The following is an 18928-nucleotide window of genomic DNA, read 5'->3' as shown; positions in this document are numbered from 1 at the left end:
TGCAGAGGGTGCGGTGGAGGCCGAGCCCAAGTGCACCCCCTAGAGCCCCTGCTGCAGCCCAGCCTCTGCCTCCCAGGCTCTGGCCTGAGGGGCAGGCCAGAGTTTACACCCATGTTGAGACCTTTCCCCAAACTGGCTGTTCTCTGTGCCCCCTGCAAGCCCTCAGAGTCTTGAAGCCAGTCCTCGCACAAGTACTGGGGGTGGGGAGCCATGGCCAGAGTGGGCCTTGTGGGGCAGGCCTCTCCCCTGCTCATTTGGCCAAAAGTAGCTCCTGCCTCCAGCCTAGGACTCCCAGGTGTCCTGAGGTCTTGGGGACCCCTACCATCTGAGAGCCATGATTGGACAGGGGTGGTCACTGCAGGCCTTGCTCTCTGCCCGGTCTGGCAAGTAAGCCCCAGCTTCATGGTCACCTGCTGGCAGCCAGGCTCCCCTCACATGTGCATGCACACAGGTGCACACACAGCCAGCCGGAGTAAGGTGGTAAGCAGCTCACCTGCTCACATGAAGCCCACACACTCACAAGATGCAGATATTCTTCCCTCATCATGATGAGAGTGAGCAGTTGTGTGGGGCCAGGGGAGCCCTGAGTGCCATGGTCCTGTGTGGTGAGACCCGGCCCCACCCCAATGGCACATCCCTCGGGCATTCCTGTCCCCTTGCCTCGGGCACTGACTGTCCACTGAGGAGCTTGGAGTGATCTCAGAGCTCGGATATTCCCAGGAGCCCTTGGGGAGGTGTGCTCAGAGGACCAGGACACTTCCTGGAGGAGCATCAGACCCTGAGTCACGATACCCGTGGGAACCAGAGCCCCATCCTGCTCAGGCGGGCCCCGCCCTCATAGAGAGTCCCCATTCTCTGGGCCCTCACTAACCCCGCTGGCCCTGAACCTTCGCCAAGCCCCTCACCAAAGCTCTTCCTGCTCCTGGAGCACACAAGGAAGCCCCCGTCCTCTCTTCCTCTCCTGCAGTTGCCCCACACCTCAACCTCCTATGGCTGCAGTCCTGGCTGCCCCCTTCTCCTCTCACTCTGGTTCCTCCTGGGGTCTGGGCCCAGGCAGCCTGCTCCATGCACCCATCTCCTAATGCCTCTTGATGACCTCTGACCTCTGTTGGCCGTCAGTGCTTCTCCTAGTGCTCTTGGGGCTGGGCAGCCTCGGGGGGTCCTGAACCATCCACTGAAGGGTCAGGGCCGTCCCCCACCAGGGTGGAACCCTCTCTCAGCCTGACCAAGCCCAACACTCCCTCCCCACAGGCTCATGATGGGGTTCTATCTCAGGTCCTGGGCCCCAAGGTCAGATCAGGTGCACACTGAGGTGTGGTATGTAAAGCTGGGGTGGGGGGTGAGCGGCGAAGCCACAGGGTGGAGGAGAGAGCCTGCTGTGACCCTGTGGCCAGGAGGATCAGGTACCAGATGGAGTGGCTATGACACTTCAGGAAAAGGGTGACTCTGGTTGGTCACAGCCCATGCCACTGGCTAGGCTCCAGGCGCCTCCAGCACAGCCCTCACACCCTCCATCCTGGCCGCAGACAGGCCTGGATGCAAGCTGGCCCTGTGGTGTGCTGGGACTCAGTACTGACCTGCTGAAACCGCTCCCTGTACCCCAGGGAGACTTCTGGATCCTCTGCCTGGGTGGGCACTTCCTTGAGTCCCTTCCCTACCTACGAAACTAAGGTCCCTCAAGCAGATGCTCCCCTGAAACAAGTCCTGGGGCCAGCTTGCTGCCTGACACGCCTTCACCCCTGACTCACCCCTCACTCACCCTGCGGGCACTCCCAGCCTGACCTCTCACCCCACTCCCTGGACCCAGAGCAAGGAGTTCCCTCCCAGCCCCCAAAGGCTGCAGGTGGGAAGGGATGGGTGGGGACAGCAAAGCCCATTTGGGGGGTGCTGTGCTTTTGAGTGGCAGCCACATGGATGAGGTGGGTATTGGGGGGAAGGGGCAGGAACAGGGGCTGCTAGGGGAGGGTGTCAGTGAACTGAGTGGGGGGCCTCCTTGCAAGGACCCTCTGGGGGCCCACCCAAAGAGCTTAGGTGCCCCCACCTTGAACAAGGCCAGTGAGCAGGTAGGTCTGTTTCTGGAGTGGCTGTTCCAGCATCTCAGGAGCTGCAGAGTAGGAAGAGGTTTTACCAGGCACCCAGTCACCTGCTGAGACCTGCCCAGACTGCAAAGGCCTACTGACCCCCGGCCCCACCCTAGGTTCTGACCTCTCACTTCTGACTCCCCGCCCTCTACTGCCCAGCCTGCCAGGGAGAGGATGAGAGGCCAGCCAATCCTGAAGGCCCTGGGTCACACCCTGGCCAGCATGATCCCAAGCGAGTGTATAAATACACCTGCCAGGAGCCCACGCCCAGAGAACTCACACCTGCCTTGGACAGCGCTCCACACCTGAAGGAGCGCACACGTCGCACACCCCACCTGGCCGGCACAGCTGCGGACAGACAGCTCTGGAGAGGAACACAAGTCAGGGGGAACACAGGCCAGCCTGGACCAGAGGAGACGAAGCCAGCGCTTCCAGGACGAGTGAGCTCGGGGCCTCAGCCTGGCCGAATCAGCCAAGAGGGTCATGCCCGGGCCCCTCTGACCCTGGCTACCAGGTAAGGCTGGCTCAGCTGGCACTCGCCTCTCACCAGTACAGGTTCAGGGTGGGGCACCTCCTCAGAAGGGTGGGACCCAGTGCCAAGGAACCAGTCATGTGCGGAGCAGCTGGGGGAGGACGGCTGCAGTACCCCAGACTCTGCTGAAGCTGTACCTGGCCTGCGGCAGCTGCTGTCACCAAAATACATTGACATGTCACACCGCGATGCCAGAGCACTCGTGACATCACAGTGATACCACCGTGACTCACAGTGGTCACTGTCAGGTGGCAGCAATACCTGAGCCTTAGTGGCACGTCACTGCAAAGTCATTCCACCAGCCCTCCTGTACTGACCAGCCAGTCAGGCTCAGGTCACCTCCGGGGGGCTCATGGGCTCCATGGGGTCATGTGGTCAGATCTTCCCAAGGCCCCAGCCTCCTCTGTCCATCATGAAGGTGATGGGTGAGTCACCCCCTTACCTGCCCTCCTCCAAGCAGGACCCATGTGGCTTCCTGGGGTAGAGAACTAGGCCCAAGAAGAGGCAGCAGGCAGGTTACCTGAGCCTCATCAGGAAGACAGGCTAGGCCTCCCACGGAGAGGGCAGTAGGTGAGGAGTGGAACATCTCACTGCCTCCTGGACGGCAGTTGTGGCTGGTGTGACCCTCCCGGGTGGTGGGCCAGCCCAAAGAGGATGCCTGGCTCATCCACCCTCCCCACTCCACTGGCCAAAGGGTGAGGAGCATTTCCAGGCCCTGAGGGCCAGCACCAGGCTCTTGTCACCAGCCAGATGAGCTGGCCCTGCAGGTTGAGGCCATGGTGGGGAGACAAAGCCCCTCCTCAGGCCACGGCCACCACCCTTGCTTAGGTCCCCTGGTCTCCCGCAGCCTGTCAGGTGGCTGGCGCCCACCCTCACACAACTGCCTGCCAGTTATTGTGCGCCCACCAAATAGGCCACTCACACTGGGATCTGTGTTCAAACCAACTTCATCTGGCCCAGAGCCACACTCTTCCTGTGACACCCCGAGGCCCCTCCGAGCTGCCTCTTCTGCACCGTGGCTCTTGGTCACATGACCAGGGTCCAGCCCAGAAGAGCCCTGATGTAAACAATAACTGTTGGGGGCCGTTGTCATCATCACTTTTATTTCTGCCCAATGGCACAGTCAGGTAGGCCAGGGCTGGTGGGAAGGGTTCACTGAGCAGTGGTCCACAGGGCCCGGCCAGGCTGGGGCACCCCAGGGTACTGACCCCTGATAAAGCATGTGAGGAGCTGGGGAGTGCTGGGGTACCACTTGAGCAGAAAGACCTTGAGGTGGGGACAGGGGTGGGGGTATTTCGCAGAGGTGCCCACAGGCATCTCTGAGATGATGCAATGAAGAGGGATGGGGAGAGAGTGGCTGACTGACCTTGCAGGAAAGGAGCAGTCAAGGTCACTCACAATGGTCTCCATTGTCCCACAGCCCAGAACCATGTCATCAAGCCCACAGGTGTGGCACACGACCATGCCACCTACCAGCAGGAGCAGCCCCACAGCCACAGTGCCCAGGTCCCCCAGCCCAGCCAGCAGCCCCAGGTCTCCAGGCACCCCAGGCTCAGAAAAAGTGGCCTCCCCTCTGGAGTGCTCCATCTGCTTCTCGGGCTATGACAACATCTTCAAGACACCCAAGGAGCTCTCCTGCACCCATGTCTTCTGCCTGGAGTGCCTGGCACGGCTGGCGGCTGCCCAGCCCACAGGCCAGCCAGGTAGCGAGGCTGTGCCCTGCCCATTCTGCCGGCAACCCACAGCTGTACCCACTGCTGGAGCCCCTGCGCTGCGCACCAGCCGCCAGCTGCAGGCCCGGATGCCAGTGCACCTGCGTCAGGAGGAGCCCGTGTGGCTAGAGGGCACCAAGCTCTGCTATTACCCACCACCCTCTGTGCCTGGCCTGGTGGAGCCCGGCTTTATGTGTGTGGACATAGGCCCAAGCAAGCCCGCTGAGCCTGCTGCGCCTGTGCCCACCCCAGGCCCCGCCCACCATCGGGGGCCCCTGGCCCGCTGCTGGGCACGCTGCAGGGACTGGAGGCGTGTGGCACTCATCACAGCCCTGCTGCTCGTGCTCTTCTGTGTGGTTCTCTGGCCCGTGCAGTGTGCACTCAAGACTGGGAGCCTGCGCTGCCTCCCCCGGCCGCCCTCCACCGCTGCTACCACCTCCTCGCTCGGGTCCCTGGCGGACAATTAGTGTCACCACTCCCACCCAGCCCACCCCTCCAGGATCCCAGAGGAGCCCCCACGTCTCTGAGGAACCCCACCCCATTCAGCACACACGACCCTTCACTCTCTGGGGCTGGGTCCTATGGGGTGGACAAAATGGTCCCCGGAGCTTCCAAGAATCAGATTTGCTATGGGCTCCAGAGGCCACCTCCCTAACTCCCATCTTGTAGACGGGGAAACTGAGCCCCAGAAGAGACAGCTTGGCAAGGCCCCTCTCTGTCCACACTGTGAATCACCTGTAGGATCTACCCCTTGCTGAAAAGGGAGGCTGCTTGCCACCCTCATCTTATTTTCACATTTCACCATGGTTCCTCGCTTCCCCAGGCAGGGCTGGCCCCTTCCCTTGGGTGGCCATGGGGACAGAGGGCAGTGGCAGGGAGCCCAGCTCCCCAGTGCCCATCCTGCCATCCTGAATTGTACATTTTTAAATAAACTATTTTGTACCCATAATTGATAAGGGGTCCTCACCCTCTGTGTTCTTTCCTGTACCATTAAGCCCCTCTCTCCAGAAAAGTCCAGTCTGCCCCTTCCACAAAGGCTCTGAAAAGGACACCTCCTGGACTGGACTCCCAGCAGCCCCTAGCGTGTGTGGCCCAAGTTCTAGGGGGTCCAACTCCGGTCCTGCCTGGGCTGTGGATGGGCTGGAGCAGTTCTGGGCTTGGCTGTCTCCCGGGGCTGGGAGGCTGCCTGAGGGAGACAAGGAGGGCCAGAAGCACCTGGGGCAGCGGGTACCGAGATGGGGCCTTGGCATGGTCCAGAGTCCTTCCCACCCCCACTGTGATCACAACAGGCTGCAAACCCCAGAAGTCATGATCCCACAGCCCTGCCCAGAGCCCTGAGTGGAGGGCTACAGGACTTCACGACCCCTGGGAACCGAGGCTCAAGGGTGCACAGAAGCAGAGGTGGCAACAACCAGCGTATCCTGACGATCTACAGGCCTCAGGTTCCTCCAGCAAAGGGCCAGACCTGGCTGGTGAAGCGAGCATCCTGGGGGATGGGCGGGAGTCCTGCCACCCCACCCCTCCCCCACCCAGTACTGCTATCAGTCCAGGAATCCTGCACCGCCAGGCTGGCATGACGAAGAGAGGCCAAGCCGGTTCTGGCTTGCATAGGTCTCAGCCTCCTCATTCCTCACCCCAAAGCCCAGGACTTCCTGCTCCAACCAGCTGCACCTCTGGCTCAGAAAGACCCTGGGGAACTGGGCCCAGTCATAGGGACCCACAGATACCCTTTTTCCAAGCCCCAACAAAGATGCAGAACTGAGAAGGGATTTTACTGAGGAGACCAGAAAGTCACAGGGCCATCCATAGTGGGAGGGTGCCAGTGTGGACCACAAGCCAGTGACATCACATCATCACAAACGAGTCATGCGCTCATGGAGCCTCACCCTCCTCGCTGTGGTCAGATGAGCACGTCACATATTCCCTCATTTAACAAGCATTTATCTACGCATAACTGCAATGTGACAGTCTGGGTTAGGTCTGGATGTGGGAGGACTGAGCCACTGGCAGGCCACAGCCTAGACCACGGCTGTAGGCAGGGCTGAGAAGCAACTCTGAAGGGGCGGGGGCACTCAGAAAGCACGGAGAGGGTCACAAATGCTGGTGAACAAACTGGCACTCACTTGCTGGTCTCGTGTCCCACATACAGATTGACCCTCAGACATGTAGCACACGTCTTCACTGCAACGTGCAGTTGGTCACTGGTGGCCTCCCAAACTGAGTCAAACCGCAGCCCTGCAGCTCTGCCTCCCCTCCTCCAGGAGTGCCAGGGCCACTGGATCTGCCCGCCCCTCACCATTTCTGGGCGTGCAGACCTGGTCAGGGAGGGTCTGAGCGGCAGACCCGGGACTTCACCCCCATTCTCACCCCCATCCCCACCCCGACTCCGCGGCGCTCAGGGCTGGGCGCCTGTCTGCACAATCCTAAACAGTCTTTTGGAGGAACGCAGAGGCCGGCCTTGCTGGGCTCCCGCCTTCTTGCACGGCTCCAGCCCCAGTCGGGGCACGCTCACGAGGGGCTCTCACGGCTCTAGGCCCTGCAGGTTCTCTTACTCGTGGCGGGAGGCCTCCCGGGTCCTGCTGGCGGAGACGGAGTTCGACTGGGGCCCACCTGCGATCCCGCCCCCTCGCCCCGGTCACGCCCCCAAGCCCGGGCCTCACCCCCGAGGCCTTCCTGTTCCCCTCTCCCGCCCCGCCGCCCGCGGCCGGGACTCTGCCCTCCACAGTCCCTGATGCTCCACTCACGCCGCCGGCGCCCGGGACGGCGCGGGTCCGGGGCTACAGCCGGGGTCGGCGGGCGAGACGCCCAGGTTCAGTGAGCCGCGCTCCTCCGGCCGCTCACGCTGAGGGGAGGGGCCCCTGGTCACCATGGTGATGCCAGCGCAGGCTCCGCCCCGGCCCGGCCCCGCCCCCAGAGGCTTGCGGAGGCGCAGCTGTTCGCCCTGGATGTACTGCTGCAGCGCCAGGTACACGAACTTGTACTGCGCCTCGGTCTGCACCATCCCCGAGCGCTGCCGCCGCACTAGTTGGATCGTCTTGGGGACGTCAATGTCGCAGTCTAACCCTGGGGAGGAGCGTGCTCAGGGCGGAGGGGGCCGGCAGGGAGAAGGTGGGATGGTTAGATGCAATGGGCTGGACAAGCAAGCATAGGGGGCGGGGCTACGTGGGGCGGGGTCTTCCTGGGGCGGCTCACCCTGCCTACGAATGACGTCCACCAGGATGTCAATCACAATGATGGTGCCAGTGCGTCCGATGCCAGCGCTGTTGGGACGGACCAAGGAGGCCTGTGGCCAGTTGACAGGACAGAGCCGTGGCCCCTTCCCCTGTCGCACCTGTACCGCTGGCCCTGCCCCATCCCCGGTCGCACCTGCAATGGACTACCATGGGTCCTGCCCCGGGCATGCTGCTCTGGGCCCGGTTCACCTCGTCCAGGAAGCTAAGGACGCCGGTGGGCTCGGCCGGGACGCCGTGGTCCGGCCAGCTGAAGTACTGGTAGTGCTTCACTGTGTGCGGCGACTCCTCCTGGGCAGGGTGGGCTGGTGAGTGCCAGCTGGGAGTTCTGGGCTGTCCCAAGCGCCTCGGGCTGCTGTGACCCTTGGCTGGGAGGGGCACACGGACTGAACCGGGGAGAGACAGGGCGAGGCCCAGCGGGGTTTGCCAGAAGGAGTGACCAGCAGGACCCAGACAGAGCGGGAGGGAGTGGGAGGAAAAGATAGGATTCAGGGCTTGGAGGACCCGTAGATGGCCCCAGGCAGCCCAGGTGCCTGGGGAAAGGAAGAAAGATGGTCCTGGGGAGGAGCAGCTTCCAGGAACTTCATTCTATTTAAGCCAAACGCAGAGGCTTGCAGGAGCCCCAGTGGTTGTCAAAGGAAACTGGCCAGGAGGGAAATGTGCCTGGGAGGGGAACAGGCACCAGTGGCATACAAAGAAGGCCCAAGGTACTGAGACGCCCAGGGAGGAACTGGAAGGAGAGGCCTGTATGGGTGTGAGACCACCCTGGAGCCAGACAGCTGGGTTGAGAACTTGCCTGACTGGGATCACTGCCCAGCAAGGCCCAGGCCAGGATTTTGCCCACTGGGTTGAGAGATGTGGAAGCCATCAAAGCCAGTGGGGTTGGGTGGAGGCTGGGCCAGCCCAGCGCAGACCTGGGGACTTCCTGAGCACGTCACCCTGGTCCCAAGGCTTCCAAGGCTCTTCAGGCTCACCTGGTCTGGCCTCCACACCTGCAGCTCCCGCACACAATAGCCCTGGGCCCAGTGCTCAGCCATGTTGTACACATGCAGGTGGCCGTACTCTTGGCTGCCGTGCAACTCTGGCCAGTATCGGAAACACTTGTTCTGGGGGGTGGGGGCATGGCATTAGCCATGTTGGAAGACCACCAGCACCCATGCCCCTCCTCCCTGAGGGGCACACACAGGGTCTCTCTAGGGCCCTCGCTGTGCCCCAGCATCTCTAAGACTGAAGAAGCAAAGCTGGGCCAGCTCCAACACAGGTCCAGTGGGGCACACAGCAGGAGGATGGAAGCACATGAGCGAGAGCTCCTACCCGGCCTCGCTCCACCTCCCTGGTGGTCATGACAATGACGCGTGTGTTCTCCTGGTGCACCATGGCCCAGAAAGCAGCCACTGTAGTCGGCAGACAGCCCTGGGTGGCGATGTACACCTTGCCCAGTCCATGGCCTGGCTTCTCCTCTGGGTCACTCTGAAAGAAGGTGGGGTCAGCTGCTTGGTCTTTCCAGGAATTAAAGTGCCAGAGGACCAATTCAAGTTGATGCAAATGATATGCAAAGTAGCCAAAGTGGCTCACACACAGTCCATGGAGGGTGGAAGGGGCTTAGAACCAATATTTAATCCAGCAGGTTCTGGATTGGCCCCTCTGAGGACCCAGTGCAGACTGCTTCACCCTTCCCGAGTATCTGTTATCTTTCCAAAGTCCACAGACCACTCCAGGAGCTCCAGGCTCATTATTATGGGGAATGGAGTGACCAGGGTTTGATTCGTGTAGGCCACAGGTGCAGCAGGCCAAGTACCCACCCTGATGTAGTTGGCATTGATGTAGTCGGCTCCAGGCACTCTGTCATCCACATCATGAAGGATGACACGAGTGGTATCAACTGAGAAGGGAAAATGTAGCTCAGGTCTCCAGGGAAGAGGGATCCCCGCTGACCTGTGGTGAGCAGAGGCAGAGGACGAAGGGGCAAGAGAGGGCATCGCACCAGTGGTGGGGAATGACCCCTGCCTCCATCCCCAGGACCCCTCTGCCAGATGGGCCCTGCACTTGGTGGGTGAGGACCTGGTCCGCATGTGACCCCAGCCCCAGCCTCACAGGGAAGGATGTTCTTGTATCGATTCTTGGGCTTGTTCTCCGGCCGCTGGCCTTCCTTCCGGGGGTACAGGAGCCGGCATTCCTGCTGCAGCATCTGGAGGAGTGGGGCTTTAGCCTGCGGCCCCGACCTTTCCCCAGAGCTCTCAACACCCGCCTTACACACCCTGACCCACACCCCTCTGCTGGCCCTTGCCGCAGCCCGGAGGACAGGAGTCTGAAGAGGGGCAGTGGGCAGCATGCCAACACCTCGAACTCCTCCCAGAAGCCCTGCTTGGCCTTCTCGCTGGCATCCGTGGCCTCGCTGAGCTCCTGCACACGGCTCTCAATGCTTGCAGCGCTGATTCTCGTGGCCTTGAGGGGCTGGCAAGTAGAGGCTCGAGTCCAAGCTTAGCAAGGCCCAGTGGACCCCAGAGTGCCCTGGCCCCCACCCTTGCCTTCAGCCACCCTGCCCCAGCACTGCCTGGTGCCCTCTTTCCCTGGTGGGGCTATGCCAGAGTCCCTTGTCTCCCAGAGGGAGAAGCTCACTCAGACCCCAAAGTTCAGGTGCCTGGAGACATACCTGCCGGAGATGCACCACAACCCCTGACCTCTCCACCATGGGGTTCTTCCTGTAGCGCTCCACCAGATCTCCAAGGGTGTCGAACTGCTCACCACCTCCCACGTCGTACTTCCCATCTGGCTGTGGGGTGGCAGTGAGGGCCTGGTGGCTACCCCCTCCCCAAGCCACACCCCCAACCCCACCCCTGCCTCTTACCTGGAAGTGGATCATGATGTGGGTGACGCGTGGCTGGCGGTCTGCCCTGTCCAGCTGCTGCGTGAGCACTGACAGCACAAAGTCCCCAGGTTTGCTCTGACTCTCCCGAACCAGGAAGCTGCCTGGACGCCCCTTCTCCATCAGCAGCTTCTCAGCCTCCTTCCCAGACAGATGCCCATGATACCACCTGGCCCAGGGCAGCACACATGAGAAAGGAGGCCCTGGACTGGACAGGTGAGGGGCACAGACCCACAAGTAGCTGAAGTCTCTGAGGCACAGACACCAAGAGACACACACAGCCACCCAGACCTCTTGGGCCCCGGGCAGCACCCACACCGATGCCAACCTGGGTCAGCCCTGCCCACCTCTCGACCCTTCTGCAAGCCTCCTCCAAACCTCCTCCAACCTAGAAAGCGGCAGGAGGCGGGACCCTCAGGCCCTGCAGGGCCCCATAGTGGCCACCAGGTGGCAGCCTAGTCCTCAGCAAGGAGGGGGCCAGGCCAGCCCCACCCAGCTTCCTCAGCAGGTGCAGCTGGCTCAGGCCTCCGCAGTGCAGCCAGGGAAACCGAGGCTGGGAGACCTGCTCTCCCCAGGTCACCAGCCAGGCAGGCAGAGAGGAGGCCGGCTGCAGCTCTTCCAAAGGCACCCCTCTGTGGCTGGTGCCTGGGACCTGGAGAACCAAGGCCAAAACTCCTAAGGAGGGAGTGCTTTATACTCCCTCAACTCTGCCACAGTGGTGCCCAAGCCTGACCTTGAGTCCTGGGGGCAGAAGAAATCCAGAGGCTGTGTCCATCAACCCCTGCCCCTCGGACCCTCGCACACACACAAGTGTGGACACAGATGTCGGCCAGATGCAGACGCAGCTGCTCACCGTTCCGACGTGGGGTCCTGGCAGCCCAGTGGGTGCCGGAGCTCCACGGGGGCCCCGCCACGCTCTCGGAGCAGCCCCCCACGCTGGCCTGTGTAGTGCTGCACCAGCTCGGCCAGTGTCGCGAACTTCTCCCCTCCATACAGATCGTAGTAGTCACCTGTGTTCTGGATCTTGATGTGAGTCACCTCATCATGGCGCCTGGAAGGGCCAGTGCACCAGCTGCCATCAGGGCCACTGTTCCCACCAACCACCCTCCTTCCCATGAGCACTCAGCTTCCCGAATAGCCCCAGGGGTGTTCTTGCCCTGATGTCTTGGCCTCTGCCATCCCTCTGCCCAGAACAGCTACAGTCAAAGTCAGCTCCCTCCCTTCTGCAGGTTCCTGCCCAGTCAGTGTCCATCCAGGCCTCACCCTGGGTGGTGGGCACCCTGCCCCCATTGCCCTCGGGGCAGCCAGGACTGGGTGTGGCGACCACAGGCTTAACTCTCCCTTGGTCTGGTGGCCGAGGCTGGGGCAGCCTCTCAGGACAGACTCTGCCTCACCCCAGACCACCTCCCCAGGGGCTCTGAAGGACAGGGGCTGGACTGATTCTCCCAGGTGCCCAGTGTGGCTGGGGAAGCCCCAGGTAAGAACAGAACGCCTGTCTCTCAGGTGAGGGAAATCCACCCTGAGGACTCGTCCCACCTGCTGCCTCAGGTTTAGCAGAAAACCCAGAAAAACTTGGAGTGCTTTGGGAAGACCCCACCTCCCCAGACTCTAGACTGACCTGCCTCATGCAGGGCGGACATGGGTCCGGCTGTCCACTCTGCTGGTCGTGGCCCCTCCTGCCCATCCTCCCTACACATTGGCTTTTGTAGGGCTCTGGGCAGATCTCCAGTGAGTGACATCCCCATCAGATGGAGGTACAATTATGGCCAGTGAGGTCCCTCAGAGGGATGAGGGCATCTTGCTGACCAGGGCCCACCACACTGAGCCATCCCTGAAGGTCTAAGTGGCCCCTCCTGCCCAGGGGCCACCTGGCCTGAACACCAGACCCCCCAGATCTTGCATGTCTAGCCCCCAGCAGAGGTCCCTGCTGCTCAGAATGCTGTCCACCAGCTCTCTGGGAGGACTAGGGAGCCTGACCCCCTGCTGTGCCCTCAGCTGAGGTTATTGCCACCCCTTGAGGTCCCCCAGGGCCTCAGGCCTGTCCACCCTGCACCACTCACCCACCTGACAGACAGTGTGAAGCCCCCAGGGCAGCTCTTGCTGGGTCTTGCCAGGAAGCTTCCATGCTGGCCACTGGACATGAGTAGCTGCTCAGCTTCAACTCCACTGATGTTGGGGTGAAACCACCTGAAATGAAGAAGGAGAGCTGCTGATGAGAGAGCTGGGAGATATTGGGCCATCGTGACCACACCCACGATGCCCGCTGGGGCCACCCTGTGCCCACCCCCATCCTTGGTCTGTGACCACAGGGTCTGGGGTCTGTGAGGAAGGAGATGAGGCTGGGAGTGACCAGGGACATAGATGGGCAGAACCTTTCCCACAGTGGCAGGTGGGCAGGGCAGACATCCCCTCCCAGAAGGACACCAGCAGGAACCTCAGCTCAAGCCCTCTGCCGTCTCTCCCCCACTCACTGCCCACCAGGCATCCCAGCTCAGCCAAAGGCACTCGGGATCCCCCATGGCCACCCAGAGCTCCCTTCTTCCCCTGACAGCCCGGCAGTGGACCGCGGGGGCCCCCGCCCCTCCCGCCTTCTCCACCCCTCTCCTGAGGCACCCTGGCAGGTCTTGTCAGTCATTTGAGCAACGCCCCTGGGAGAAGAGCACAGCCCACAGGCCCAGGTCCACCCTCCACCTGCTGCTGCCCACCAGCCTCCGCCCCTCACCACACAAGGCCATGCACTGCAGGGCTCCCTGTACCAGCTGTTCTCTGCTCCCGCCCACACTGCGTGACCGAGCCCTTCTCCCCTCACTCTTGGATGCGTTTTCTGCTTCATTGTTCTTCATAGCCGTCCTGACATACGTTACATATTTATTGGCTTATCTATCTCCTACGGGAGGATTTAAGTTCCACGAGGGGTGAAAACATTCTGTGCAATGTGTACACCAGGGTAGAAAACAGAGCCTGGGTATTAAAAAAACAGATGTGAATTCAGAAATGAATGATTAATGAACCCAAGGTGGGTGGTGGGTGGTGGGTGAGCTGGGCTGGGTGGCTGGCAAGAGCAGGTCAGGAAGGCAGAGAGTCATTTATTCTGCTGGAGGTCCAGGCTGAGAGGGGCTCAACCCTGCCCTCCCCTGCTGCTGCCCTGGGACCACCCTTCACAGTCACCCCCGTGAGATGGGGGGACAGCTCAGGGGGCCATCATCAGGACTCCACAGGTGCCCACTGCTGAGATCATAACTGCTGTTTTCTTTACCTGGGTGGCTTCTTTTGTCCAGTTAGGGCAAGAATTTCTGGGCCGAGGATTAAATCTACTTGTGTGGGGGCCCCAGAGCATCTCAGGGCAGGGGCCTGGCTTGACCCCCCAGTGGGACCCTGTAACCCAGTATCCGGACTTCCACCAGCAACAGTGGGTCTCCCATAGAGGCACAAAAGTCACTGCAGGAGGGTCTTGCGCCGTCTGGTTCAGAGGTGTGTGTCCCTGGTTCACTGTACAGATGACACATGGTGTCCAGGGTAGTCCTGCCCCTGTCCTGCCTCCAGTGGGACATCAGCACCCCTGACTCCAATTCTGCCACCTGCTACCTCCAGGCCCCACGCAGCTGTTCGCTGTTATAACCTGGGCACAAGTGAGGCAAGGGCTGATGTGCCCTAGACAGACCCTATTCTGTCCTGTCCTTGCAGATGGCCCCAGGCCATCCTGCTCCACTGAGATCTTTCTGGAATGGGAGTCAGTTCACGCCTCTTCCAGGTCCTCCTGCCCCTCCCTCCGCCCCATCCTGTGCTCCGTTTGTCCCTGCCTTCAGCTGCTTCCTTACTCCTCCAACAAGCCATCTGTGCTGTCTATACCTCACCATCTGATGCTCAGCCCAGGGCAGGTGTGGGGTGTGCAGGTGAATGGGTCAAAATTCAGCACAATCATAATCCCAGTTCCTGGGTCACAGTGGCCACATTCCACTGCTGAAAGCCATGTGTGGCCAGTGGAGGCTGTCGACTGCATGTGGGAAAGAATCATTTCCACCATCACAGAAAGGATGGTGCTGCACTGGCCCACACTGCTGAGTCCCCACAGGACAATTTCCCTGGGCTCTCAGGGCCTCCTCCAGCCTCCTGGGGCTGGTGGTCAGGTCCCCAGAAGCACAACCTCCACTTGGGAGTTCCCCACACTCTCCTGGTTCCCCATCTCACCTGGCCTGCGTCCCCCTCCTCCTTCTGACCCCATGGTGTTGGAACCTCCCCACTCTGCCCTCCATTTGTCTCCACATCCACACACCAGGGATCTGGCCCCACCTGGGATGTGAGCTTCAAGCTCACAGACACAACCCTTCCCAGCATCTCTGTCTTGACATTTGCAAGATTCAAAAGTCCTGACAAGGCCCCTGAGGCCCTGTTCCACACAGTCCTCACTTAGTGAAGAGAGTCACTGCCTGACATGGCCCAGGTCCCTGCCCTCAACTCCCCAGCACTCTCCCAGTGCTGCACCCTCTTGTCCTGACTTCCAAACTCCCCAGACCCAGACCCAACCATTTCTCCCACTCCCCTGGGACCAGTGCCCACCGGCTCTTGCCTGGACTGCAGTATTGATTTCAGGCCCCATCCGTGACCCCTAGCTGAGCCATGGCAGACAGACAGGTTCTCAGAAAACACACATCAGAGCCGCGTAAGCCTTGTCAGTGGCCCTGTGTGGCTTTCAGGATGCTTGTCCACCTCAAGGACCCCGCCCCCACTGGAAAGCACCCTTCCATCCCATTGTTCATCTCTCTGTTCTCCGACCTCACCCCTCATCTGGCCACCTCCAGCTGGTCCTGCAGGCCATGGCTCACACTCCCTCTCTGTTCATTTCCTGAGAGACATACCGCAGCCCCCACCCTGCAGCTGCATCTCTGCCCCTCCTTCCATGCGTGACAGGCTGCGGCAGGTTTCACATCCCCCATCAGGCTGAGAGGTGGACTCAGGTGTCCAGCAGGTTGGTGCAGCCACAGCTCTGGCTGCGGGGTGGGAGGAGGTGGAAGCTGCAAGTCCCATTTCCAATCTCCACACTAGGGTCACGTCTGTGCCGAAGGGCTTCCTGCTCTGTGGCAGGTCAGTGACTCAGTTCTGCCCTTGTCACATGGTCAGGCAGGTCCTGGACAGGGGCAGGTGGGGTGGGCAGGATATACTGGGCTCCCTACCAAGTCAAACAGCTTGGGCCCTTCAAGGTCCAACTGAGTCTGGCCGATGCTCAGGAGCCCAAGAAGAGCCCAGCCTGAACCCACTGGCCAGTGTCTGGTCCAGCTTTCTGTGTGGCCTTGGTGTCTCATCAGTAGATGGGACACCCTAGGACCGTGGGAGTTCCTTGAGTGGCTTGTGGACATGCTATATACACGGTACCTGCAGGAAAGACAGTTAGCGTGATGGGAGATACACAGAACAGAAGGGAGAGCCCCAGGCTGGAACTCCAGGGCTGAGGACCACAGAGCACAATTAGTGTCTGCCTCCATCTCCCTACCCTTGGCCCCTTCTGGTCCCTGTTTATGCAGGCCTGTCCTGTCTGTGCAGAACTGAATTAACCAGAGACATGCTTTCCTCTCCAACCTGGAACACAGGGGGAACTCGAGGGGGCTCAGTAGACCCCCATAGGACCCAGCCCCCTCCCAAGCACCAATATCAACATATCAAACCTCAATGCTAGGCAAGACCTGAGCCCAGCCCTGCCCACAGCCGGAGTCCCGGGGTGAGTGGTGCCAATGGTGATGCCCGTTGACCCACAAACCACAGGGCAACGGGAAGGGGCCACTGGGTGGGAGCAAGCAGGAGGGGGCATGTGTTTCGCTTGGGATTTGGTTGGGCCTGCCCAGGCCTGATAGGGCTGTGGGCAGTGACCCAGGGGTCGGAGGAGTGACAGTCCAGATGGTCATCACAGGGTGGGGCAGGAGGGTTGGCAAGGGCAGGCAGAGCCCCACCCGGGGCTTTCCCAGGCTGGCCCAGGGTCACATGAACATGACACAGACAAGACCTTTTCTGAGCACCAGAACTTGCCTGGGGAACCAAGAAATGAGGCTCAGGGGAGCCTGAGGGTCATTCCAAACAGATCCCAAATGCCCTCCTCCCTGAGCTCCAGCTGGATGTTACATCTTGGAGCCACAGGGCTCTAGGCTGACAGGCTCTTGGAGATCAACTCACTTCCACTGTTCCTGAGCCTTAGAGGGCCATTGGCCCTGCCAGAGGCCACCTTGCCAGGCCCACCGCACCCCTTGAAGGGATTCGGGGGCCCTCACCACTGAGGCACTGCCCTAGACCCGCAGATCAGATCTTGTCCAGTCGCTCACTGACCTAGGGAGTCACTTGGGGTCTTAGGGCAACCCCTCCTGTGACCTCTAGACTCACCCAGCTCGAGAGAGAGGTGTTCTGGATGTACCAAGTGCTAGGAAGTGGTGACAGGCATCTCACACCTGTGTGGCTCCCCGGTGACATCCACATCCAGCTAGAGTCTGAGCTCACATGAGTGTGTGCACAACCAGGGAGTGGGGATCTGGTAGAAAGGGCGGGAAGTGCCCTTCCTGCACATGCCCTACCTTTCCTCTTCATGGGGGCAGAGCTGCGTCCTGTTTCAGGTTGCACACACACCATTGCCAGGGATCTTGCCCCTAAACCTGACCCTTAGGAGAGCCTGGGAAGGGATGAGCCTACCTTGCAGGTCAAGGGGCTTCCAGGATGCTCTCAGTTCTGAAACTGGGGAAGGGCAGACCCCAAGGTGGAAAACATCTCTGGTGACCAAAAGGAAGGCAAGGAGTCCAGAAGGGTGAGAGAGAGAGGGTCTGTCAGTGACTGGACACCTGCTGTCCACTCGAGGCTCCAGCGGCTGCCATGCAAGAGCACCATCCATTCCGTAGGGTCAGGGAACCTCTGACTCCACCCAGGCCCAGCCCCAGATTGAAAGAGTCCTTTCCACCGGCCAGAGTAAGGCCAGGCCTCACTGTCCCAGGACTCAGGCATCTGGCCCTGGCTGTGGAGATGTCACAGGTCACATGTGGAGATGACATGTCAGGTCAGGCCCGGGGGCCACCGGTCAGGAGCAGGAGACGTCCCGGGTCCCATCTCTCCCGCACCCCTGTCCGCACCCGTCGGCCCGAAGCGCATATGGCGGGGTCCAGCGTCAGGCCACCGGGTGGCCAGGCTCACCTGCGCGAGGTCATGTCTGCTGGGCTCCGGCTCTCTGGCAGCTCTGAGGGGGCCCCGCCTACCCAGAGGATCCGCCCATCAGAGCCCCGCCCACCGGGACACGCCCCGTTCAGGGAGCCACGCCCATCGAGAGGTCCCGCCCCTCCATATCTCCCTTAAAGGAGCCGAGCCCTCAGGTCTCGCTGCCTTGCTGGCAGGTTGAGTTAATAGTTCCTAAGGTCGCTCCGAGCTTCAGGACAAGGAGTTCACACCATATTACAGGCTCAGAGGGCGCAGGTGCCAGGCGGCCCTGGCCAGGGCTGCACAGAAAGTGATTAATTATGGGTCCTGCTCGTTTGGGTGCTTTCCTTCCAAGAACCTTTCTGGCTCCGCCTCTGTCCTGAGGGAGGAGGGGCTGCACACCCTACACCCTGGAGGCAGGGGCTGGGAGCTAGAGAAGTGGGCGAAACAGGCCCCACCCGCCCTGTATCCAAGAGAGGGCCCCAAAGGGGCGGAGGTGGGAGCCCCTTTCCTCTTACCCAGTCCTATGTTGGGCTGCTAAGTTCGGTTCTAAGTTCCCTTCTCCCCACCTCTGCCACTCTTCCTAGGCAATGCTGACACCTCTCTGACCTTTACTCTGCTACAGATGCCCCTGCCAGGTCCGATTGTCCCCGGTGCCCACTGGCCAATCGCGTGGGGCTCCACCCTTCCTTGCCTGAGCTCCTAACTTTGGGATCCCCATTAGGAGCCTCAGTGCCTGCCCAGCACCCCAGCTCCTCCCCTTCTCAGGAGTGGTACACCACACCACGGCTTGTAACCTTTTGCTGCTTGCAACCCCGACCCCAAATCCCTACCTTGAGCTCTTCCTCCTCATGCTCCTGACAACTTTGAAGGCCTGGCACCCTCAGCATTGGTTGCCCTGAGAGCCCCTCCTGGAAGCATCAGCTCCCAGAGCACCCATTCCTGGTCCTCCCAGCATGGAGGTCTCCTCTCCCCTCATTCAACACCAAGCAGAGCCACCTACTCCCCAGTGTGCCTGGCCTCAGCCCAGACTCCCCTCTGCCTGGTAACCCTTGGCCTCATGGATTCCATTCAGGTGGCCTCAGCTCCTCAAACCTAGCCACTCCAGATGCTGCAGGAAGGCCCCCCTAGGTGCTTCACACCTCAGTCAGTGTCTTCTCCACCCCATGTCCGGCCCAGCACAGGCCCACCCCATCCCCACCCACCAGGGTTCCCCATCCTGACCCCCCAAGACCCCCTTTACCCTTAGTATAGCCAACCTGCTGTCCTCATAGCTCCTCTTCCCACCCTGTGCTCAGACACACAGATGTAGGCAGATATGTGTGCAAATATGCACACAAGGCAGG

General features: G+C 61.0%; 2 protein-coding genes across 3 annotated transcripts; one reads left to right on the top strand and one right to left on the bottom strand.

The window, feature by feature from the left end:
• The first annotated feature begins 1851 nt into the window (after positions 1-1851).
• Positions 1852-5271, top strand: RNF223 (ring finger protein 223). Its single transcript, XM_040264134.1, has 2 exons — positions 1852-2595; positions 4034-5271. The coding sequence occupies exon 2, from the start codon at positions 4043-4045 to the stop codon at positions 4790-4792; it is 750 nt and encodes a 249-aa protein (XP_040120068.1). The 5' UTR covers positions 1852-2595; positions 4034-4042; the 3' UTR covers positions 4793-5271.
• Positions 5272-7036: 1765 nt separating this feature from the next.
• LOC120880615 (tyrosine-protein phosphatase non-receptor type 11-like) lies at positions 7037-17649 on the bottom strand. Of its 2 annotated transcripts, none has more exons than XM_040264097.1 (13): positions 17583-17649; positions 12486-12608; positions 11275-11472; positions 10404-10590; positions 10209-10328; positions 9896-10009; positions 9650-9743; positions 9358-9437; positions 8870-9025; positions 8530-8661; positions 7692-7846; positions 7518-7585; positions 7037-7388 (listed from the first exon to the last, which is right to left on the bottom strand). In XM_040264097.1, exons 1-13 carry the CDS (start codon positions 17594-17596, stop codon positions 7066-7068), a joined length of 1764 nt encoding a protein of 587 aa, XP_040120031.1. In that variant the 5' UTR covers positions 17597-17649; the 3' UTR covers positions 7037-7065. The 2 variants fall into 2 exon arrangements, with proteins under 2 accessions (XP_040120031.1, XP_040120032.1); XM_040264098.1 differs by lacking the exon at positions 17583-17649 and adding an exon at positions 17091-17170.
• Between the last annotated feature and the right edge of the window lie 1279 nt (positions 17650-18928).

Source organism: Oryx dammah, unplaced genomic scaffold (genome assembly GCF_014754425.2).
Source record: "Oryx dammah isolate SB20612 unplaced genomic scaffold, SCBI_Odam_1.1 HiC_scaffold_21, whole genome shotgun sequence".
NCBI classification, from domain to species: Eukaryota; Metazoa; Chordata; class Mammalia; order Artiodactyla; family Bovidae; genus Oryx; species Oryx dammah.
The sequence above is the reverse complement of the archived record's forward strand: the minus strand, read 5'-3'. Positions and strand labels throughout refer to the sequence as shown.